Genomic DNA, 25,105 nt, shown 5'->3' on the forward strand with positions numbered 1-25,105 from the left:
TTTCAAAAAAAAAAAATCGATCACATGAACTAATTGCTCCTCTGCACAAAAAAGAACACACTACAAAGTCGCCCGCGCATGTCTTTGATAATCAAATAAGTCATTGTCAGGCCAGCTGATTGATCATCGTGGCACCGATCATTGTCCGAGAGATTATCGACCTGCTCCAACCGAGGCACCGATTGAGCTCGTCGTGGAACGTGACTGTGTTTCAGTGATTCTATATTTGTATGATCGATGGCGGCTGAGATAGTGTAATTTTTTCCGGCCAGGATATGCTCCAGTCGTGGGCGGCTGACGTGGTGCAGGGAACTGTTGTTACCTTTTTCGCACATGAAAGGTAACCCCGACAAATCGACCATCCTATCCGCCCCATATGTCAGGCACCCAGAGCCAATCGCAACGAGTGCACCTGAGAAGATCACACTATTGCTCCCACTGCTTCCACTGAACTTGAGTCTGACGCGAATCCAAGCAAAGCGATCGAGAGAGGCAAGTCCACCACCTAGTCCCATTAAACAAACCACAATCCACGCAAGCAGGCCAAGGCGCTCGAGCTACAAAGAGACGCGCGCCCGCGCGAGCAGACGGCCACAGTCCCCTCCGAACAGCGCGCGCGCGCCCGCGCTAGCTATAGCTTCCTCCTTGTCTACATTGCAGGCGCTCGCTCCCTAGCTCCGGCGCGGATCAATGGCGTCGGCGATGGTTTGGATGCCGATACTGGAGGACGGGGTGTTCCGGTTCGACGCCTCAGAGGCGGCGCGCGCGGCGGCCGGGCCCAGCCTGTCGTTCGCCGAGCCGTGGCGGCGGGAGGTGGTGCTGCTGCGTGAGGGAGTGGACGGCGACGGCCCCGCGGTCGTGCCGGAGTGCGAGGTGGTGGGCGACCGCGGCGTACAGAAGGTTCTCATCAAGGTACAGTACTTCATATTTGGCTTGCAGGTTCTCAACTTCTGATCAGGGAAATGATCGATCGATGTTTATCTGTACGCCGGTATACACGGTGTTTGCTCTCACTGCTACCGCCGTTCTACCGTATAAATTTTCTGCAAAGTCAAACATCGTGAAGTTTGATTAAGTTTAAACAAAAAAAAGAACCATTCAAATGACGTGTAGATAGTTTATAACGTACTCTCTCTGTTCACAATTACCATGCGTTCTAGGTTTAGTCAAAGTTAAATTTTACAAAGTTTGGCTACAAATATAGAAAAAATATTAATATCTGAAATATAAAATCAGTACCATTAGAATCATCTTGAAATGTATTATAATATTATATAAACTAGTTGAATGGCCGTGGGTTGTTACGGCTAACAAACTTAGACCTCATACATTAATCAAATTATTTCTAATTTATTTTATGTATTTCGACCAATATCGTCTAGCATCTACTTGCTCTTGTTGATGCATCAGCTGAAATGTCACCAATTTACGTGACTTAATCATCAATCTTTCTAGATCATCTTCCTTAATGCCCAGTGAGATGACCATGGAACCATTTCTTAACATGAATGCAATTTGGTTCTGGGCTGGCTAGATCAACTGCCATGATAAGATCCCCTTGGTTGTCACCATTTTTGTCATCTACATCAATAACAAATTGAAGAAGAATCAATAGTTCACTTTGTAGTTAAAGTTAACCACATTTGAAATAGTGATGATGCATTCATTCATTGGAAGTCCTACTCTGAATTTTTGTTTAAGCAAATAAACTTGCGTCATGGAAGTGTGCGAGATAACTTCATATCATTTTAAGTTACACAAATAATAAAGTTGCTCCCTAAACATGTGAAAGAAATGCTAGTCCTTTTGGATAATCTTAAAAAATCCAAAAATGATAATATTCCAAGCGAAATGTATAGTCAGCTTTACATGGAGAATTGCAATGGAGTTCCCAGGTGCCACCCTACCCCACGCGTCTGTGCTGAACACCTATCCCATGTAGACCCAAAAACGATGTATTCAAACGATAGCTTCGAAATACAGTGATTGTGATTGATTAGTGTGATTTGCTGTAACTTTCAATTAGGAGGCAAAAGTGCAAAGTGTGAAGTGAAAAATGCAAAGTGGACGTACCATCTCCAACTTTAATATAATAATACTCCGTCCGTTCCTAGATATAAGCCATATAGTTTATTGAGAAAAAATCCAGAATATAAGGTGTAATGTGTTGCACCACTTGTCTCGATAATTTTTTAAGAGATTAATTTATCTTATCTTATGCAAAATCCTCTATTTTCTCACGTCAATTGTTCAGTGATTATCTCGCCAAAAACTGGTGTAATTTTTTCTCAATGTACGTTCTTTAATTTTCGTGCCAAAAACTATATGGCTTATATTAAGGAATAAAGGGAGTAGTATAGAATGTTAGGAATGTGTTCTTCCGCTTCGTTTGCATTGTTAGGTTACCAAAAAGAAGTCTTCCTTTAGAAAAATCTTTCACGAGCAATTACAAAAGATGTAAGAATGTGTAACATAGAATGTTCACTGTGAAAAATAATGATCAACCATTACCCTAATGGCTAGATGCAGTTTATAAGAATATAAAAACACAATGATCGATCAAGGTTTTTTTTCCTATTCATGAATGGACGCTTCAATCCCACAACTCTATCTTGTAAAACTCTCTCTTCCACCCTATCCACTCCTAATTGTCTAACATCAGGTTGATTCTCATATTTTGGTTGGCCTCAAGTGCCTGATAGACGATATTCTTTTATAAGTTTTGATCAAACTTGAGATGGTTTGACTTAAAAAACATATACCACCTTATTTTTTGCGAACTGGTGTGGTGTATGTGTGTGCATGTAGACGCGGAGGGCAGCGAGACTTATCAAGTTATTTGTTCTTCTTGTGCTAACATATGCGTACCTACCATGCGTGTTCACCTTTCGACCCGCCATGATATTTTGGTTGATCTCAGCCACCTCAGTGCAATGTAACAAAGTTTTCGTACATGTATGTAACAAGTGTCATGGTCTAATAAACACAATAAAACACACACACACAAAGTACACAATATTATCCTATCGCATCCATGCAGCACGTCCTTAAACATGTGTTATCAAAAATTGCACTTAAAACTAAGATTTTTTTCGAAAACAAACCTTCATTCTTTGGAACAATTTTTTTAAGTATACAACTATCTTCGTCCAATAAAACTACTTCTTGTTGTGGTGGTAGAGGCATCTCCACCCACAATGGAATAAATCTAGGAGCGCACATTTCACATGGTACCCTTAGTAGAAATTAAGCGAGATCAGTTCTAGCCTTAGGTTAACTGGCACACTCATGTAGGTTTAGGTGTTGATAGTGTTCACATGCACACCATATTTGTCCGTATTTACACATATAATGAACTTCATCAAGTTAAGGCAGCATGCATTATAGAACACACGCATATGATACATGGAACAACCATGCAACAAACAAATAAAAATGAACACACTCGTGAACAATGGCAACATATGTTTTTTACAACGTCTGCAACTTCCGACCCAGCAGCCCGTTGAAATGCCAGCTGAGCGTGTGTCTGCTTTCCAACGTCTCCAGGCTCCAATTGATCCACCGCCTACTGCTGGCCCAACCTGGCGGCCTCCTGCTGCTGCTCGGACGGAGCAAAATTCTCGCCTATCGACGCAGCAAGGCCCAAAGCAGCCCAACTTGAGTCCAGCTTGCCCGAGATGCCTTTCCTTTGGACACCTGCGGCGAGACTGTCGGAAAAAAATTAAATGCCATTCATGTAATAAGGAAGGTCATGTTAAAGTAGATCGCCACTTTTATCCTGATTCGGGCTTAAAAACTCAGCTGGGTACAAAAGGAAGCTCAAGCTGTTCATTTTGGCAGTAATGGATTGCAATCTCAGGGAGACAATGCTGACCGTCCGATCAATGGCTCAAGGGTGCAGATGGAAGAGCCTCTTTTGGACCTCACCATGAGTTTATCTCTTCTTCCAAATAAGCGCAGTTCACCTTTGGCAGCTTCTGCTCCTCTTTCTCCCCAAAAGCAAGACCAAGCCGTTGCCCCTTCATCTCCCAGTAAATCCCCCCCACCAAACCCTGGCGCGCACTGTAGCACCTCGCCGGTACCGCCTCCATTGGTGACCGATTGTGCTGAACTCATGGCCAACTTCGCCGTTGACCCCGCGCCGTTCCTCCCCGGGGACTATCAGGTGCTGCATGTCGATGGCAGACCACAGCAATGCCGCAGCCATGTCGCTGGGGCTATTCGTCTGCGCCACGAGGACCTCGCCATTGCGACCATCCAGCCAGATTTCCCAGGTGACCATCCTTTTGCTACTACTAGACACTTCCTCCGTCAGTTTATGGAAGAAGAGACACACTGCACGCTTCAGATTTCGCAGCGATGCCCCCTGGGTTCTGCCTATTGGCTAGTTGAGCGTAGCCCTCACCTTTATCAAGGTCGGCAGATTTCATTTGTAGAGCACAACAAGGGGATAAATCATAGAGCTTACTCATATAATCGTGAATGCTGGCTCATGCTTTTGGCTTACCCGGCAGATTTGTGGTCTGATGAACATATTAGAGGTGATGTCCGTGATTTTGGTGTCTTGGTTGATTGGGACAAAGAACTTAGTTCTTATGCTGCACTGATTGTTAAGGTTCGTGTGGGGGAGCTCCACCACATTCCTCACAGCTGTGTTGTATCCAATGGTACTGGTATGTTTGCTGAATCTTGGTCTGTGCCTGTGTACATTCTGAGTCAGAAGCTCCTGGGAGCTGCACCTGCAGATGAAGACATGCCCCCAGCAGATGGTTCCTCCCCTCACCCTATGCCTGTAGCACCACCACAGCAACATCAACAGCACCCTGGTAATCCTTGGGGACAATGGCAGCCGGCTCCTCAACACCAGCAGCAGCAGTTCTTCCCACGGCGGCAACAAGAACCCCTCTTTCAGCGGCAAGGAGGGTTTGCTTGGTCGAGCACAATCATGTTGGACAGCCTCGGATGTTATTTTTGGACAGCATGGTCCTGCTCTCAACCTTAATCAGCCACCTCCTCAGCCTATGCTTGATGCTGAATGATCCGCCTAACCAAGCTGAATGATGGGGAATTCATGGAATTGAATGATCTCCTCAACCCTTTGCAGCCCCGGAGTTCATCAAGTGCCGGATCTCCCTATGCCGGACCTTGCTGCAATGCTTAATCCAGGTGATTGTCAATGGACCGAGTTAATGACATAAATGCGGAGCGAGGATGAAGATAATCGAGTGATCTTACTCTCACCATCGATGCTCGATGCATCCAATGCTTCGAGATGCAGCTCTTGGAGTGGTTAATCAAGGTGTTGTTCAAGCAAAACCTTCACATTGGCATGGTTCTCATTCAAGAGCAAGTCCATGACCTTTCAATGCCGGAATTAGGAGGACACATTCAGCACTGTTCGGGATTCCTTTCTTTTTTCTAAGGAAGGTACTTTGGCACAGGCCTCATTCTTCAAGCCCACCACTGCCTCGGATATATCGGTCATCGTGCCAGCCCAATGGGCTGATTTCTTCATTCGCCAAGCTGCTTACTCCGAGAGGACTTTGATTGGGCAAAGAAGCGATGCGATCACGAGGTTTGGCAAATATTGAGTGATATGGATTCTAATTCCTCTTCTAGGGATTTTGTGCTCCCTAAGCAGTGTCCTGCATCAAAGGCACCCCTTTGCCTTCTTAGCAAAGCTTGCTTGGATATCACCCAAGGTTTCTCAACTCCTCAGTCTGTAAAAAGTCAGCCTCTGATTGCCCCACCTGTGTCTACTTCAGTGGTTAGAGTCAAGAGGAAGGTCTGCTCTGCCCCTCTCTGTGCTTCAGATGTGAGGAGAAGTCCCAGAATTTCTGCTGCTAATAAGGGATTCGAGCTAAAACATGCTTTGACAAGAACCGCCTTGCATGTGCTTCGGTTGCCCCTCCTATCAAGAAGTCGATAGTGAAAAACCTTTGCACCAAGTTCAACATTCAAGTCCAGGAGGATGAAGAGCAGCCAGCAGCAAGTAGCTCCACTTCAAGGCAGACTAGGTCTACCAAGAAGCCATCCATGACCTCCAAGAAGCAAGTTTCAGATGATGATAAGAAGTCCAAGAAGAAATAGTTGGCTTATGAGGAAGTTGTTCAGTTATATGCTGCACTCTGCAGTTCTTTTGGTAGTTTTATGGGGCCTATGGCTGCCTGTTAGGTCTCTTTATCTTTTGGACTTCCCTTTCTTTGTGGATTGTAATATTTTAGAACTATCTATGTTAAAATTGTTATGGTCCTACTGCTGCGGCTTCTGGTTGTTATGGCTACGGTTCATGACTGTGCCCTGTGATCGACTCTCCTTTTGCTCCCATGGATAAATTATTTTGGAAAGTTTTGAACTGGAACATTAGGGGCACTAATGACCCCGAGAAATGGCCTCTCATTCTCAATAAAATTAAGGAAAGTGGCTGTCATGTTATTTGTTTCCAAGAAACCAAAAGAGAACATATTGACTTACAAATCTTGAGAAAATTCTGCCCAAGTAACTTTGATTCTTTTGCTTTCTCTCCCTCTGTTGGAAGATCAGGAGGGTTGGTTACCATTTGGGATAGTGCTTGTTTTTTACGGGAGATGTGTGAATCGGAACGGATATTCTGTCTCGATGGAATTTCAATCAACCAAAACAGATACTTTTTGGACACTCACTAATGTCTATGCTCCCTGTCAAGACAGTGACCGAGTTGATCTTCCCGCAATGGCTTAACAGTTTGGTTATTCCGGATGATGAGAATTGGCTTCTTATGGGAGATTTTAACTCGATAAGATCTCCTCGGGATAGAAACAAGGCAGGTGGAAATATCAATGAAATGCTTTTGTTTAATGAAGGTACATCGAGTAATCTAGGGTTAGTGGATATTCCACTTAAAGGTCGAAAGTTCACTTGGAGCAATATGCGGAACTCCCTCTTCTTCGGAGGTTGGGTCGGTTCTTTTCTTCCGTGGCATGGACAACCACTTTTCCCAATACCATGGCTACTCCTTTAGCTATGACAACCTCTGACCATGTGCCTTGTGTGATTTCCATCCAAACCTCCATACCAAAATCCAAAGTCTTTAGATTTGAGAACAGTTGGCTTGATATGCCTGATTTTACGGCTCTGATAGAAAAATCTTGGACTCAGTCCATACATTATGCAGATGCTGCTAAGAGGATCACTGCCAAATTCAAAATCCTGAGAAAAGATCTGAAGCAATGGAGAGAATCTATTTCCTTGGTCAATAAGGACATTGATGATTTGAATGCTCTTATCTCCCTCATGGATGCTATAGAAAATTTTAGAGACCTTACCTCTATGGAGAGACAATTCAGAATTTCTATGAAATTTCATCTAGCTGCTTCGTTAAAAAAACAATTGGCTTACTGGAAACAAAGAGGGAAAATTAAATGGATTACTCTTGGTGATGAAAATTCCAGATTCTTTCACTCCATGGCAACTACACAAAAGAGGAAGAATCATATTCAGTCTATTACAACTCCTACTGGAGTCACTCTCACAGAGCATAAAGATAAGGCTGATGTGCTATTGCAGGCCTATAAAGAAAGATATTGGGACAAACAGATAACACTTCTGGTGCTCATAATATCTCAAGCTTGCTGAATAGTTCAAGAAACTTGGAATTCTTGGAAGAACCTTTTTCAGCCAAGGAAATAGATGAGGTTGTTGCTGACTTCCCTCATAATAAGTCACCTGGTCCAGATGGGTTCAATGCTGAATTTCTGCAAAAATGTTGGCCCATTATCAAGAAGGATTTTTATGACTTATGCAATCAATTCCATCGGGGAAACCTCTGTTTAGAGAGCATTAACGAGTTGCTATATTACACTTGTACCAAAAAAGATGATGCAAGTACGAGTGCATGATTATAGGCCTATCTCTCTCGCTTAATTGTACTCTTAAGCTTATCACAAAGCTGCTTGCTAATAGATTGCAACTGGTGATTATGGATCTCATTCATGAAAATCAATATGGGTTCATTAAAAGCAGGACTATTCAGGACTGTTTGGCATGGTCATATGAATATATTCATCTCTGTCATAAAAGTAAAAAGGAAACGGTTCTCCTCAAATTGGATTTTGAGAAGGCCTTTGATAAGCTGGATCATTCCTTCATTCTTGAGGTTCTGGAAAAAAAGGGCTTTGGACAAATATGGTGTTCTTGGATCGAGCGGATCTTGGCCTCCGCAACCTCTTCGAGTGATGTTAAATGGAGTTCCTGGTTCATTGTTCAAATGTAGGAGAGGGGTTAGACAGGGGGATCCCCTCTCTCCCTTACTCTTTGTCCTTGCAGCTGATACTCTGCAAACCATGGTTAATCATGCTATGAGGGAAAACTTTCTTCACAGGCCTCTGGCTCTCCAATGTTCTTCTACCTTCCCAATAGTGCAATATGCTGATGATACACTGATTGTAATGCAAGCAGATATTTCTCAGTTGCATTACTTAAAAGATTTGCTACAGAGGTTTGGTGAGGCTACTGTGCTGCAGAGTTAATTATGGCAAATCCAATCGATTCCCATTAACATCCACGATGATAGAGTGAGTCTTTTCACTAGTGCTCTTAATTGTCGGCTTGGTAACCTCCCATTTATATACACAGGATTGCCCCTCGGTCTCTCCAAGCCTCCAAAAGAGTACTTCCTGCCACTTATACGAGTGTGTACAAAGAAGATTGCCATCTTGTGCTATGTATCTTAATTATGGAAGCAAATTAAGGTTGTTAAACTCGGTCTTGTCCTCATTGCCGATTTTTTCTATGAGTACACTGAAGCTGTATCAATGGGTCTTTGATGAATGTGATAAATATAGACGTCATTGTCTTTGGAGAAATAAAGATCTCAACGGTAAAACTCCTCCCTTAGCCTCTTGGGATTTAGTTTGTCGTCCTAAAGCACAAGGTGGTCTGGGTGTGCTCAAGTTGTCAGTTCAGAACAACTGCCTCCTTTTGAAGCATCTCCATAAGTTCTACAATAAAGAAAATATTCCTTGGATACATTTAGTATGGGAGTCTTACTATCAGCATGCTCTGCCACCGCTCAGACACAGAGAGATTTCCTTCTGGTGGAGGGATTGCCTGAAAAACCTGGAGGTCTACAAGGCAAAATCAACTTGTGCATTGCATAGTGGAGAAACTGTTCTCTTCTGGACAGATTTATGGAGTGATACAGTGCTTGCTACAAAATGGCCCTATCTCTTCACTTTTGCCAAGGACACCACAATTTCAGTCAAGATGGTACTACTTCACGAAGACATTCCATCTATGTTCCACTTACCCTTGACTACTCGGGCTTTGGAAGAATATCAACAGCTCTTAGGTCTCATCCAAGACACACAAATCTCATTGGAGAAAGACAAGTGGACGAGTAATTTCGGCTGCCCCGAGGTTACAAAGTTTCATCTATGTATAAGGATCCGATGACCCAAGGACCTGTGTTACCTATCCTTTCTTGGCTGCGGAAAAGTCTTTGCCAAGAGAAGCACAAAGTATTTTTTTGGCTTCTATTTCACAATCGTCCGAATACTAGGGCCATGTTGCGAGCGCAAGCGCTTCTTCTTGCTCGACTACACTTGTGTCATGTGTGGTGGAGCTGATTTGGAAACAAGGGATCACTTGTTCTTCACCTGCCCCTTTGCGGTTCATTGCTTGGCAATACTTATGTCCTGGGTGGGTGCTACCTCATGCTAATGGACATACTGGTACTTCAAGAGGTGGTCCGAGCCTAAAAGTACGGATAAAACAGCCATTCTTCATGGAAATTATTATGCTGATTTCTTGGTCTATTTGGACGATTCGAAATGAATTCATTTTCAAAGGAGTTGCTCCTAACCTCTACCGTTGCAAGCACAAATTCAAGGAGGAATTGGCACTTCTGATCTATAAAGCCAAGAGGAAGTCCTATTCTGGCCTTAAGGCCTGGGTAACGAATTTTCTATGATTACTCTGTATCTTAGTGTAGTTTAGATTTTTTTTGCTTCTTTAGTGCTACTCTCTAGCACTTTGTATTCTTTCTTTATACCCAAAATCAATAAAAATATAAGCAGTGAGGAAACTCACTGTACAGCTTCAAAAAAAAAACAATGGCAACATATGATACATGCATGTTCCTACTATTTCTACAAATCCCTAAATAAAACAACACTCACGAGGGAAACATGCATGTTGCTTCGTTAAAACATGGGCATAACAGCGAAAGGTCAATGAGAGGAAAGGTGAAGAAGCTTCCACAAAGGGAGGGTGAGTTGTGACGCCTCAGGGCATAGCATGGCTCACTGTAGTATTTGTCTCTTTTCATCAAACTATGGACATGTCCATATTTATTCTTAGTTTCTGTACTTTTCTTGTCTACATGTAATACATACTACAAGTTTAATTATAGGTCAATAAGAGTTGAGATATTTTTGATTATTTGTGCCAAAGCAATACATAAAGTTATCTATCCCTATTGTTTTAGCATGCTCCAATCATGATGTCAACATGAAAGTGTTATATGCAACATGTTACTGTTGTGCATCCGAATAATCTATCAAGACAATGAAGTCAATATTTGTGAGCAATGTTGCCTTAACCTCAATGAGTCGCTTGACTTAAACTTGTTATTTATGTTTCTAGTGGTTCCTTCTTTAAAAAATAACGTGGCTGAAATAATGGAATGTACACATAGGCTTGTACTAATGCATTTTTTTTGACAACTGTATAGTAGGGCAAAAAACCCTACTGCTTGTTGATTTTATATTATATAATAAATGAAATAAATACAGATAAATGGAATAAATACTAATGCATATATTCATAGCAGCTTCCTTTTGGGACGTCTTTTTATGGAACAGGAGAAGCAAGTGGCCCGCTTGAACGAACAGGAAAACGAGTAAGCATGACATATGTTTTTATGTATTCTTATATTGCCACTTTCTTATTAAAATATTTTGCCACCCTCGTGTGGTATCTACTTTGGTATCCGTTAGGTTTTCACTTGGAATACAGATGCATGGGGATATGGGCCAGGAACTACTTCACTATATCAGTCACACCCTTGGGTGTTGTCAGTCCTCCCTGATGGAAAGGCTCTCGGTGTCTTAGCTGATACCACACAACGTTGCGAGGTACATAGTAATTCCAGTTAACATTACTTTTTCAAAACACATGACTAAAAGATATAAATATAAATAATGCTTGATCTAACACATCATATTTTCTACCAATAGATGCATTATATATTGAATGTTTCTTTTATCATGTTCTTCTAGTCATAGCTAGGTATGCACACCTGACAGACATATGAGATGTATATTTTTAATATATTTATATGTTAATGTTTCTCGACCTGATAAGTGTAGTTAACTCAATAACCATATTCTATGATAGATTGACCTGAGACAAGAATCCACTATAAAGTATTCTGCCTCATCCGCTACACCACTGTTATTACTTTTGGACCGTTTGATACGCCGACTCAAGTGATGACAACCTTGTCCTATGCAATTGGTAATTATTTTCTCATAACCAATCCCTTCTTGTACTTGCAATTTCCATTGTCAATATGCTACAAGCAAACAAATATGTTTGTAAAAACTTTAATTTTGTACACATATATATTTTGAATGATACATAATGTTTAATTCTATTATGATGAGGTTGTAAATCATTTAAATGTTATGATACATGGTGAGCCAAATATTTAGTTATCAAGTCATCTATGATTCGGCATTCAAGGTTTTCAAAAGATAGTTATTGTATATAGAGCAACGTTGTGTTGCACAATTTTAAGTTTGCAACGGGGCACACGGGTATGCGTATTTGCTACATTATCATGTCCAGAGTAACGTTCTTCTTTTTTCCTAATGGAAAATATATCTAAGTGGCCATAACATAGCACAAAATTGCAATTTAGAAGCGAATACATTTCCCTTGTTCATCATGTACAATTAAAAATCTACACTTTTTCTATTGTAGGAACTGTTCCCATGCCTTCGAAATGGTCTCTTGGCTACCATCAATGTCGTTTTAGTTACATGTCTTCTGAGAGAGTCCTCGAGGTATCTTCTAATGGAAGTATAGGCGGAAGCCAAAAACCTTCTACTTATGATGAATGAAATATGTGATTTGTTTGTAGAACAATACTAGTATGATACATGTGTTACATGTATGTACTATAGTTTGGAAAACGGTGCAAACAGACTAGAAATCAATTTTAATTGTTTCAAGGGTGGTATACTCGAGTGAAGACTAACCTTTTGATCTTATATTAAGTGAAGAATAGCTAGCAAATAAGTAAATGAAAATGTAATGTGTAGTTCGGTTCATGTCATTATCGCCACACTTGAATTTCCTTGTTTACCCCTACCATCTACAAACCAAGCTGAAGCGAGCTGGCCCTGTCTGTCTTGCCACTGGCTTTGCCCTGGCGGCCTCGCCGCCGACGCACCACCAGTCGAGATCAAGACGAGATCCAAGCAAGGCTTCCCCACCTCTCCCCTCCCCATCCCGACGATCTCTCCCCTCCATCGCCCGCCATTCCTACACATGAGTCCCACAATCCATACGAAGAACAACCCCACAAAATTTGCAAATCCAAGTGAAGATTTTCTCAAGCTTCAGTTTCAAAGAGAGGAGATAACAGAATACTTCCATGGCGATTATGCCAATGAAGAGGCTCACATGCTCAGAATATACTGGATGAAGCTACCAAACCCACGATCGTTGCCCAGATGTGACGCTCACTGGGACACGTGGCGGTCGGCTAGTGTCCACTCCACTCTAGCTTCCTTGTTTGGTCGTGTGTGGATTTTTTTATTCGATTTTGACCGGCCCAAAGATTGGTGTGGTTTGATGCATCGATTATATCCAATTGAGGCAAAATGGGAAACTCGTTTGGAAAAAAGTGGGGAGAGATGATGAAAGAATCATAATTAGGGGAACATGTAACTTTGTTTTGCGGCACACTAGTTCCTAATATTTCAAAAAAACAGATGGAATTCCTCTGGTTGCTATCTTTTTAAGTGTGGATGTATTACCGAGTTGCTATCATAACATGATACAGCTTTGAACATTCTGGTAAACTTCCTCCAGAAAAATCTATGTGATAAACTTCCTAAGCGAAATGAAATTGAAAGAAGTATTTTGACATGCGGATCTTTCCTCATTGTTGTACATACTATTGGAGTGTGCCATGAGTGAAGTTTGATATGAAACCGAAAGGGCCAATGCGTAGAACCTAAAGAGTAAACCAAGAAGATCGAACTCTTAGACTAAAGTAAATTACTAGTTATGCCCTTAACCGAGAGTAGATCATAATGTAAAAATAATGATCTTCATGGCTTAGCCCTGTTGATGTTATGTAACCCACATTTGTTTCAAGAGTTATATTTGTTGAGCACTGTGCTATGACAATTGATCTATTTATCATTTCAAGAGTTCCATTTTGTTGCGCAGTGTGCTATGATAATCGACCGATTTACCAGTATGTCTCATGTTTTATCTTTGTCCTCTCTGAATGCACTTTGAGGCTTAAGAGTATGTAGTATTGATATTTTCATGTTGCTACTTATGTATTTTATTATCACCACGGGTTATTAAAACATCTGAAACTTAAAAACATGTTAGAGATGGTATCTTTATGTTGATACTCATTTAGTGCTTCCACAGGTTATTAGAACATTTCGAGAGAAAGGCATTCCTTGCGATGTGGTTTGGATGGATATTGACTATATGGATGGTTTCAGATGCTTCACATTTGACAGTGTAAGTACCTTCTCACTACAAGTACTCACTCCATCTAAAAATAGGCGTCTCAACTTTATCTAGATACAGATGTATCTCTAAATAAAATGCATCTAGATTTATCCGTATTTAGACAAAAGCGAGACACCTATTTTTAGACGGAGGGAATAGTATATTTGTACATCTGCACTATGTTCTTTGCATGGGTTTACATTGCTTTAAAATTGGATATTGAGCCTGCATTTTTGTCTCACTGTCACTATTATTTTCTACCAAAATATCTACTTCACATGAATTCTTTAGCCTGTATTAGTGCGATTCTGAATGCACTAGCTAGGATAAGTTTATTCCATGGCCAATGCTTATGTTTGAACTTGATACATTACAGAACCGTTTTCCCGATCCAAAATCTATGGTTGATGATCTACGTTCCATTGGTTGTAAATCAATATGGATGCTTGATCCAGGAATCAAGAAAGAGAAGGGTTACTTTGCGTATGAAAGTGGTTCAGAAAATGATGTGTGGATTAAAAAGGCAGATGGTAGCCCATTCATTGGTATGTTTCACCAACTTAAATGGGCTTTTCCCTCCTCTAAATGATCATACCAGCCCGAGATGCCTCTTGCTCTGTAATTTCAGGTGAGGTGTGGCCTGGTAACTGTGTTTTCCCTGATTTTACCTCTGAAAGAATCCGCACATGGTGGGCTAGATTAGTAAGGGATTTCATCTGCAACGGTGTTGATGGAATATGGAATGATATGAACGAGCCTGCTATGACAGTATATGATCTTGTCCCAATTCATTTTTATGTCATCTGATTTTATTTGTGCAAATGAAGTGATGGTATCAACTTGCAGACTACTACCAAAACAATGCCTGAAAGCAATATACATAAAGGAGATGTTGATATTGGCGGTGTCCAGAATCATTCTTACTATCATAATGTAATGTCTCTGTCGCTTTGGCAAGAAAAATTCTAGCAATGTAGCAAACAGGTTTTGCTTATTTTTGTACGTGATCATGCTTTAATGTTAATTTTTTTTCCAGGTTTATGGAATGCTCATGGCAAGATCTACTTATGAAGGAATGGTGATGTCTAGTACAGCAAAACGACCATTTGTTCTTACACGAGCTGGTTTTATTGGAAGCCAGCGATATGCTGCAACATGGACTGGCGATAACCTATCGAATTGGGAGCATTTACACATGAGTATATCAATGGTCCTTCAGTTGGTAAGTAAAATATTTATTCAAGTCCAAGAGAGTTCCTCCCATAAATGTATCAACTATCAAGAGCATAGTATATATCTTTATTTAGAGTATCCACCCAAATACCCTCTAGTTATATATTTGGGATACTAATTGCCCTATTGAGTGAAAAATCATCTAGATTACACATTCTAGAATATTTGGACCCTCGTTTTCCTTTGTGTATCCATTGGGCAAGGTGTGTGGTGATAACCGGCTTTCAAACATACCAGTACGGTGACGAGGAATGAAATAATTGGGTAAGATTAGTCTGGATATAATTAATTGTCGATGACGCCCTCCGATCTTTACACATTCTGTCGTGCCACATAGACGAAACACGCCGGTCCTATCTAACAAAAATAAGCAAAATGCTAAACATCGGTAAGATTGTCTTTTAAGTCTCCTAGATGGGCTATTTTAATATAAGTTCAATTAGATGGGGTAATATTGTGTACCGAATGCACAACTGTAGGGTAAAAACTGGAATTCACTCTAAAACAAAATGTATGCAGTTGTTTGAATGAACAAAAGAACATGCGATCAGTCCTGCGGTTTAATTGTACTGTGAGTACGGTCTTGTGACCTTAGAGGTTAGAGTAACATACAATTTCTCAATTTTCTTGTTGTTGACCATTCCCACATGTATTAGTTGCAATTTTTGGTTGCTCTTTAGTTTACTTTTGTTGCAACTCTGCAAGCATGTTCTTGTTTTAGTGTTACTTTGTACTAAGTCATCCTCTCTATGTTGACATAAACAAGACATCACTATGGGAAAATTATTATTATTATCGGTATGATAAGCATAAATTTCTAGAAATATAATGGTGTGGTTACATATGATCGGGGTCTCAGTGGCCAGCCACTGTCGGGTCCTGATATTGGTGGGTTTGCTTGGAAATGCTACACCAAAACTTTTTGCAAGATGGATGGGTTTCGGTGCATTGTTTCCATTCTCCCGTGGTCATTCTGAAGCTGGAACTATTGATCATGAGCCATGGTCCTTTGGTGAAGAGGTACTCTTTCATGTCCCTCATCTCACACATGTGTGCATGCATGCAAAGAAAATCTTGTTGCTCTCCTAGAAGCTTCAATTATGTTTGATTTTTGTACGCTATATTCTGTACTAGAATTATTGTATGCTATATTTTGATACACAAGTTGATAGTATCTCCATCAACATATTTTTGCTCGGTATACATGTCAAATTTTCATGTCAGCATCCTTGTTCATGAGATTAGCATATATTTTATACATAATTTCTTCCACTTTATAATGTCAGTCCTTCACCCAGACATCATAATCTATGGTTTATGCACTCTGAGGACAACCCTCCTCCCCCCCCCCTTTAAAATTTGTCACTGTTGTGCATATAGTGTAGACGAAGCTTTTTCATTAAGTAATATTGTGTTGATGTTTACGTATTCTACTTTATTCATAAATCAAGCCCCCAAATGCATTTTTGGTGCTTGTTAATTTGTAAATGAAGATACCGCCAGCTATTTCTAAGAGTGAATGCATATTTCAGTGCGAAGAAGTTTGTCGTCTTGCACTACTAAGACGGTATCGGCTACTGCCACACATCTACACGCTATTTTATGTTTCACATAAGAAGGGTACTCCAGTTGCTACTCCACTTTTCTTTGCTGGTAATAATGGCCGTCTTACTATTGCTTATTACTCATATATAACCACATCATTAGAAGTGGACCCATAGTCTAAGTTGGCATTTATAATATTCAGAAATCCATGGAATGGTGAATTATGGATGCCTTTTTTTGTGTTTTCTTGGTACACATGTAAAAACATTAAGATTATTTTATTCACTACTATGACAAGGGCATATTTGGAACACAATCATTTCATATAAAATTTGAAGGAACTAGTGTCTATGAAACATGTGAAATTCCCACCTAAATAGGGTCTATGAAAATAGAACTCGATTGAATTTGATGATTCAAAACTAGACAATGAAGAAGTATTTTGTTTTTTTCTTTGCTGCCCCTATTCATTGGTGACCCTTTTTGGAGAATTTATGTTATTTATTACTAAATCTTATTTATTGCTTTGTAGATCCGCAAGACTTGGAATTGAGAAAATTTGAGACTTCCTTTCTCCTGGGGCCACTTTTAGTATGTGCAAGGTAATGGTTTCACATCAATTGGCTCACGGCATACCTCTTTGCGTCATTCTCTTGGAAACCAAGATTTACTTGCATTGCGTGCCTGAGCTTGCAATCTGGTCTTCATCGTTGGCTGAAAAATGCTTTTGCTATCCTTTTAAACATAGAAATCAATAGCCAAATAATAACGCACCATCTGTATCTAATATTTCTATGCTTTTATATGACGTAAAACATTCCGGTCTTTTGGCAGCACTTTACCTGATAAAGGAGCTCATGAATGTGCACATAAATTCCCAAAGGGCATTTGGTTACCTTTTGATTTTGAAGATTCACACCATGTAAGTTGGTTGGTAAACTTTTATTGAGCTGCCTTGAAAGCTATTCTAGAACTAATTTATTTATTCACAACTAATGATATAGGATCTGCCGGTGCTATATCTAAGAGGAGGATCAATACTTCCTGTAGGTCTTCCAATTAAGCATGTTGGTGAAGCAAGTTTAGAGGACAATTTGTCGCTACTTGTTGCACTGGATGAAAATGGTATGTTTCTTTAAATTTTGCCTGGAATAACTTGGATTCATGATCCGTGGTCTATCGAGGGTTTGGTTATGTTTAATGTGATCCACAGTTATGCCTCTCTTATCCCCCTTATGAAAATTTGTTCAAGGTACCATTAGTAAACTTTAAAAAATAAAGAATTCACACATATGATTCGGAACAAGTAGAATAACATCCACAATGTGTTAGTTCGCCAGTTTTCATTAAAACATTGCAATATGGTGTGCATATCTTCTGTTCTGCGCCATGACTGAATTTTTTTTACAGGTAAAGCTGAAGGTGTCTTGTTTGAAGATGCCGGGGATGGATACGGATTCACACAGGGGGACTATCTACTGACATATTATGTCGCTGAAGTCCACTCATCAGTGGTTTCTGTGAAAATTTTGAAAACTGAAGGATCCTGGAATAGACCAAAACGTAACTTAAACATAAGTATTCTGCTTGGTGGAGCTGCTATGGTAATGTATATTTTTTCCTATTTTTTTTATCACATTATGCAATATAAACATAAACCTTTTTTAGGATATTAAGAATTATTTCAGTGAACACAGATAAGTTATCATGGTGTCGATGGCGAAGAGGTACATTTTGTGATGCCTTCTGAGCTTGAACTTTCCACCTTGGTTGCAACAAGTGAAATTGATCTCAAGAAACGTTTAGGTATCCTACCTCTTATCTATGGCTCTAATATTTTTGATCTTGAAGTTTTTACTATAACCGCAGTTCTAATTGGCTAAATGTGTCTTGTGTTGGTATCTTGTGATGGTTGTATAGAGATGATTCGTCCTATACCTGATATAGATGAGCCATCAAGACTGGAAGGTGCTGAGGTCTCTAGAAAACTTGTTGAGTTGAAGAGTGGGGACTGGTTTCTTAAGGTTGTACCATGGATTGGCGGTCGTATTATTTCAATGACACATCTTCCATCTGGTATGCTTCTTTCGTTCTGTATGATGCATGCCCTTATATTAGTCTTGTGATGTACTACTAGTAGTTAGACATGTATTTAGTCAAGTTGCCTATAAGGTTTTTCAGAACAAGATGGGTTCAAGTGAACCAGAGTACACGGGGGTTACAAGAGAGTAGAATAAAAAGGAAGAACACACACCAACACAAAGAACGGAAAGAGAAAGAGAGCACAAGCGCCACCACCAAGCCTAAAAACTTAGCACCCAACAACGCCGGAACAGACCGAGAAAAGCAGGAAGGAGTGGAGTTGGATCAGTCGAAAGGATCTCGAAGTCGAGAGGACGCGGAGAAACGAAACCCGCTTGCCGAGCGATCATTCTACACATTGCAGAGCTAGGAGAGTCGCAGCCACCGTCGAAGGGTATCCCACTGCCGAGGTCACATCGCGACCGAAAGGCAGAGTTCCACCGAGAAGACCGCTGCACCTCCTCTTGGCCTCAAACATGAGAACCATCACCAAAAGAGCGATCCTCAACACTATGCGAAGCAACGAGAACCTCCTGTGCCATCGAAGGATGATCACCGAGACCTCACCGCTGCCACGAACATCCCTGGAAGAGAGGTCAGCCATTGTTGCAGAAAAACACAAGGATTTAGCTTGGCCCCGAGACGCAAAGCACAGGGGCTAGAACTTGCCAAGCTTGCCCAAGCAAGAGCACCACAACCAGACTAGGGGGCATGGAACCAGACAATGCTTCCAACGAAGACAACGACGCCCGAGGACGTCGCCGTTTTCGGCACTGACCAAGATCAGAGCAGGGCTTTCGCCCAAGATCAGAGGTGGATAATTGGGTTTTTGTGGGGGCAGAAAAATTGGGTCACCTTATACACGAGAGTAGGAATTAATGTTTGTAAGCCCCTGAGTTGTTGTTCTTATGTAAAACTCCATCAATTAACCAACGTAAACCTTTTGCCTTTTCTTCAGAAAAAGTTCTTGAACTATTGTTGGTATGTCAGTATATATGTCTAGTGCAAAAGGGTTTTTGAAGTTGTTCTTAGCTGCTTTAAAACATGAGTTATAAGGTTATAATTCGTGCATTAATTCACAAATGACAGTCAATGAATTTTATAATATATCCGAAAATTACCTTATTAACTTAAGCACCGTGTGTACTTGGTCTCTCGATATCTTCAGATTCCCAATGGCTGCACAGCAGAATTGAAATCCATGGTTATGAAGAGTACAGTGGCACTGAATATAGGTCTGCTGGCTGCACAGAAGAATACAAGATCGTAAGGTAACATGAGTCATCATTGCATACTGGGCAAATTTTTGTTTTTCTTGTGATACTCTTTAGCCTGTCAGTGAATAGTTTGTGGGTTCTAGGCCTCTGGAGCAATTAGGCGAGGAGGAATCTGCTTTTCTGGAAGGAGACATTGGGGGTGGACTGGTTATTCAGCGTCAGATATCAATTCTGAAAGGCAATCCCAAAATTTTGCAGATTGACTCTAGCATCCAAGCAAGAAGTGTTGGGCCTGGCTCTGGTGGATTCTCAAGGCGAGTGGTTGAGTGCTTGTTTTATCAGAACCTAACCTCAGATAACCATAAATTATTTGATATTCAACACAACATTTACACCGGGGAAGTGATCTTTTAAAGGGTCATTTTATATATTATCTGAAAAGAGGAAAAAGGTTATTTTATAGTGTAATTGTGTAGTAAAATTGATGCATCTTTATTTTGACCAAAATGTGTGCATAATTTGATCCATCTTGAATAGAGCTCACTGAACTGCTTAATGGAGCTTATTTTGCTAGCATTAATCTTGTCTCGTCAATGTTTGGTTTTTCTCCTCCGAAGGTTGGTCTGTTTGCGAGTTCATCCTACTTTTACGCTTCTACACCCAACTGAGGTGGTTGTTGCTTTCACGGCCATCAATGGTTCAGAGCAAGAGATCTCTTTGGAGTTCGAAGAAGTGACATTAGAGGGAGACCTGCGACCTAACGGTAAATTTCTGTCACTCTCCACAATGTTTCTAATTTCTTGTTGCCTTACCAGCATATTTGGCTTGCCACCCAGGACATTTGTAACATTTTTTTTTTTTGAAACGAGGCAAAAGCTTTGCCTTTCATTGATATAGGAGAAAAGAGTTGGCCCGTTTATGAGGAAAACTGGCCGAAAAATCTTACAACACGACACCACACGCCAGCCCCGAGGCTACGCTCCACACGGGTCGACGACCAACTAGATCGACACCACACCTCAACGCAACAGGCGGAGGCGAAAGACCGGAGCCACCGCTCCAACTACCACGCCGACCCCAAGGCCGCGCCCCGCCTGGCCGAAGACGAACCCGCCTCCGCCGAACCACCAAAACACTCCACAAACCCCTCTGTCCGGTGGACGTCCAAAGCGAGGCCCCAAGAGGCAAAGCGACACAAGAGCGCCGCCCACGCCCGATCCCGCGAGGGATCTAGGGTTTCCCCCGGAGAACCCGGGCGAAGATCAGGAGACACCCGCTTCGACGACGCCTTCAAGAAGGATGCGGCGCCCACGGGCGTCACCGTCGTCGGTCCAGGCCGGCCGCCAAGACAAAGCTTTCGCCGAGCGAAGAGTCCCAAAATCTCGCGCCCGCCCAACAAGGACCGGCACAGACCACCACCTGCATCCGCCGGAACGCTGCCCCCGGAGCAACGTGCCTGTAGCCAACGGAGCACCGCCGAAGAGCACCGAGGGCGCCGCCGGAACGCCGCATAGAGGGGACGCCGACCAACACCAACTTGGGGCTCGAGGACGAGCGCCGAAGACCGCAGACAAGAGCTCCCAGATCCAGCCGCTCCCAGATCCAGCCACCACGCCGCCCACGCGGCCACCACGGCCGCCGCACCGCCGAGGAAACCGCTCCACTTCCCAGGACTTGACGCGCCCGCCCGGGCCCACCATCGCGCCGCACTGCCCCTTCGCGCCGCCAGGGGCCAGAAGCACTGCTGCGCCATCCACACCCGCAGAGCGTCGCCGTGCCCGCCGCATGCCGCTACACCCGCCGCCCAGATCCGCGCCCGAGGGAGCTCCCCCACGCCATGGACGCGGGAGGGAAGGAGCGGAAGAAACTCCCCGCGCCGGCTCGACCGAGCCCAGGGAAGGCCCTCGCGGCCCAGATCTCGCCCAGCCGCTTCGTCGCTCACCTCCAGCCGCACGCCGCCTCGCCACTCCAGACGCCGACCCCGCCGCCGAGCCCAGCCAGACGACCTCCGAAGCAAAACGCCGCCAGCGGCCGCGCCCGCCCGCAGCCCGCAACGCCGAATCCCAGGGGAACTCCCGTGCGCCGGGAGAAGAAAAAGTGCCCCGCCGCCACCATCCCTGGGGCGAGCACGGCTTTGCCGATGCCCCTCCGGCGGCGGCGACGCGGGGGAGGGCGGTGGGGGACCGCTAGGAGCGGCGGCTAGGGTTCCCCCGTGTTGCCAGAGGAGGGCGACGCGGGGGTATTTTATTCTTTTTACAATCTCTGAAAAGTTTTCCATTTGTAACATTTATGATGGTTCTTTAATTTGTTCTCCCATCTTCTGGTAAACTTAATGATCAGGGGAGTGGAAGCTGGTAGACAAGTGTTCAGGGCTGAGCATGATAAACCGCTTCGATCAAAGTCAGGTTAACAAATGTTTGCTGCATTGGGGAACCGGGGATCTGAAGATGGAACTATGGTCCGAGGAGAGGCCTGTTTCGAAAGACACGCCCTTGCGGATCTGCCACCAGTATGAGGTGACCGAAACATGCCAAATCAAAACTCATTCCTAGGTACATTATATCAATAATGCATTAGAAACTTGTGTACGTTCTTCTTAAGCTCCTCCTGTAAATTGTAAGTAAATAATGGCATGCCTGCTACTGGACATGACTGGGATTGTTTGCCTGATTGATATTTAAGGCAAGTTTGAGAATGCATATAGGTGAATCAGTATCAAAATTTTCTCCTGGACTATTTTTCAATCAAAATATCAGTATATGTAAATTTTGTAAATCCTATAGAACATTATTATTCACAAGTAGAGGTTGACACTAGTGCAGTAAAGGTGATCCAATGATCTCTCCTACCTGCTTTGCCCCCTACTCATGCAACATTTCAGTTTCTTTGGCTTCTGCCCTTTCAGAATTGATTAAATTTTAACTAAATTGCTACAATTTGTAGTAGATCTATCTGGTGCAACCTGAACTTCAAATTAATCTTCAAATAGTTTCCATGTAATGTTGTTGGCTCAAAGTACCGTAATGTTTGTGGCCAACTATTTTCGAGTAAATATATAGTACTTCGTTTTCGAGAAATTGGCATGAGCACTGCCTTTCATTAGAAGAAATAGACGTTATTTGCAACAATTCACATAGGAAGACCTTGTCGAGACCGATGAGGACGAGGCGCTGAAGCTTGCCAGGCCCGGGGATGCGTCGGAAACGAAGGCACGTACCGGTGTTGCCAATACCGGGCCATCATGGACCATGCGCCAGTGTCAGGGGGACCAGCAGAGGAGGCCTCCAGAACGGTGGCAAGTTGCAGAGCAGCGAAGAGGGAGAGGTACCGATGCAGTCTGCGGTTGTCGGAGTAGACAAATTAGTCGGGGACGAGACGATGACGCTGGTGACGAGGTCGTGGTGGACGGAGACGTAGAAGGCGGCGAAAAACCAACGACAGCCTGGAGTGGCCATGCTGGATGCCTAGACTGTCGTAGAGCTAGTCGGCGAGGCCTGCGACCAGGAGTGGATGTGCAGGTTACCTGTGGTGGTGCGGCGGCGGTACTCGAAGTAGGCGAGGAAGATCCTGACAACGTGAAGAAGACCATGTGCGGACGGTGGCAACCTGCGCCAAGGGAGGCGGCGCAAGGGTGGCATGGGACGTCGGTGTGCAGGCGGCAATGTCACGACCCGAGGGACCAGCCAAGCTGCAAGGCGCAAGTCACTGCACCGACGGGAGGCCACCGGCAACGTACACGCCTCGGAAGGCGCGTCGAAGGCCGGTAGCATGGACCAAAGGCGGCAGCGCTGCAGCCCGAAGGAGCGATGCCGCGGCAGCCCGATGCTCGATCGGTGGTAGGCGCGTGCTCGGGGACATGCGCGTGAGCGGTTGATCAGATCGACGTCGGCATTGTACGCGCCATGGTGTGGGCGACACACAGATCGGAGCCAATGGCGACGTTGTTGATGATGTCTCGGGCGATGACGGAGAAGAAGGACCGAGGGGCATGGCTGCGGTAGCCTACCGAGGAAGGCGTAGGAGCCTGCCAATGGTCGTGATAACCTGCTATTGAGGCCGGCAGGCGCGAGGACGGCTGCGGAGGCAGGCACGCGGGCGTGGTGTAGATCGTCGATGCCGATGTCGGAGTAGAGGCACGCGAAGACGACGACAGTGGGCGGCCCAATCCGATCTATGGTCGGTAAACCAAAAAAAGGTCGGTCTAGCGACCGCAGACAAAAAAGAAAACCGATCTACAAACTGAAAAAAGAGACGTGAGGGCAGCCGATCAACCTATTTGTGGACGAACTCTCATAGGGGTTGCGCGGCCCTCGAAGTAGATCATGGAGATCGACCTCCCGAGGGTGGCGCGGCTCGAAAGCTTGTGCGGCAGCTAGGTCAAAGAGCGTGCCGCTCTGATACCATGTAGAATGATAGAGAGGGAGAAAGATTGGTGAAATATGTAGATATTGTATTGAGCCTCACGAACGAGTATATATAGGATAGTATATATAGGATGTAAGACTTGTAGCCAAGAAGGCACTCCTAAAGATATAGTAGATTCAGATTACGAATCCTAGAGGACCAAATATACCTATACCAAATATATATCTAACACTTCAATCTCATTTCAACTTGACGAGAATACCTCCTAAGGGCTCCTTTGGTAGCAGAGTATTTCACGGGGATTGGAAAGTATTATCCCAGCCCATCTCCAAATTTCCAGTTTCCCCGATAACCCATTTGGTAGAGTTTTGGGATGAAAAAAAAAATCCCCGGCCATCCCAGAAATCCCCGTCCCCGATCTAATTTTTGCCTTGGACTCAATCCACGAGCCAGACCTCGCGTATTATCCCCATCCCCGACTCCCCGTCCATGTTCCCATCAAAGCCCTACCGCAGAGGTTGCCCGCAAGCTGCCGGCAGCGAGCAGACCAGCGGCGATGTGACACCCTAAAACCTGTACTATACGGATTCAAGCGTTTCCGCCAAAATTCGCATAATATCGATTTTAGGAGACACACCACCAAACGCCTCGTACACGCCAAAGCATGCACACGATGCAGGTGGAATCAATCACAAGTAAGGAATCATTACAACAAGTCACGGTAAAGCCCATAAGAGGACTTATATTACAACGACTTCAACGAACCAAGAATACAAATAGATACAATACAAAGATCAATCATACATAAAATTAAATACATCCGAGCATGGATAATAATACAAATGGGACTATGAGTCCTGAAGATAACCAAGTGGCGTCCATAACTCTGCTGTCTTCATACCTGCCCAGTATTGTCC

General features: G+C 43.2%; 1 protein-coding gene across 1 annotated transcript; it reads left to right on the plus strand.

The window, feature by feature from the left end:
* Positions 1 to 690: 690 nt before the first annotated feature.
* LOC124695965 (alpha-glucosidase 2-like) lies at positions 691 to 22,375 on the plus strand. Its single transcript, XM_047228762.1, is given in 24 exon segments — positions 691 to 912; positions 10,814 to 10,882; positions 10,980 to 11,117; positions 11,380 to 11,433; positions 11,436 to 11,499; positions 11,968 to 12,050; positions 13,660 to 13,755; positions 14,123 to 14,291; positions 14,375 to 14,514; positions 14,593 to 14,679; positions 14,783 to 14,967; positions 15,830 to 15,878; positions 15,880 to 15,999; positions 16,512 to 16,632; positions 17,057 to 17,126; positions 17,359 to 17,446; positions 17,529 to 17,649; positions 17,935 to 18,128; positions 18,222 to 18,330; positions 18,445 to 18,600; positions 19,775 to 19,877; positions 19,967 to 20,137; positions 20,441 to 20,586; positions 22,164 to 22,375. Coding segments are annotated over 24 exon segments (2,967 nt in total).
* The last annotated feature ends 2,730 nt before the right edge of the window (positions 22,376 to 25,105 follow it).

The sequence above is a fragment of the Lolium rigidum genome, chromosome 3, assembly GCF_022539505.1.
Source record: "Lolium rigidum isolate FL_2022 chromosome 3, APGP_CSIRO_Lrig_0.1, whole genome shotgun sequence".
In the NCBI taxonomy this organism is placed as follows: Eukaryota; Viridiplantae; Streptophyta; class Magnoliopsida; order Poales; family Poaceae; genus Lolium; species Lolium rigidum.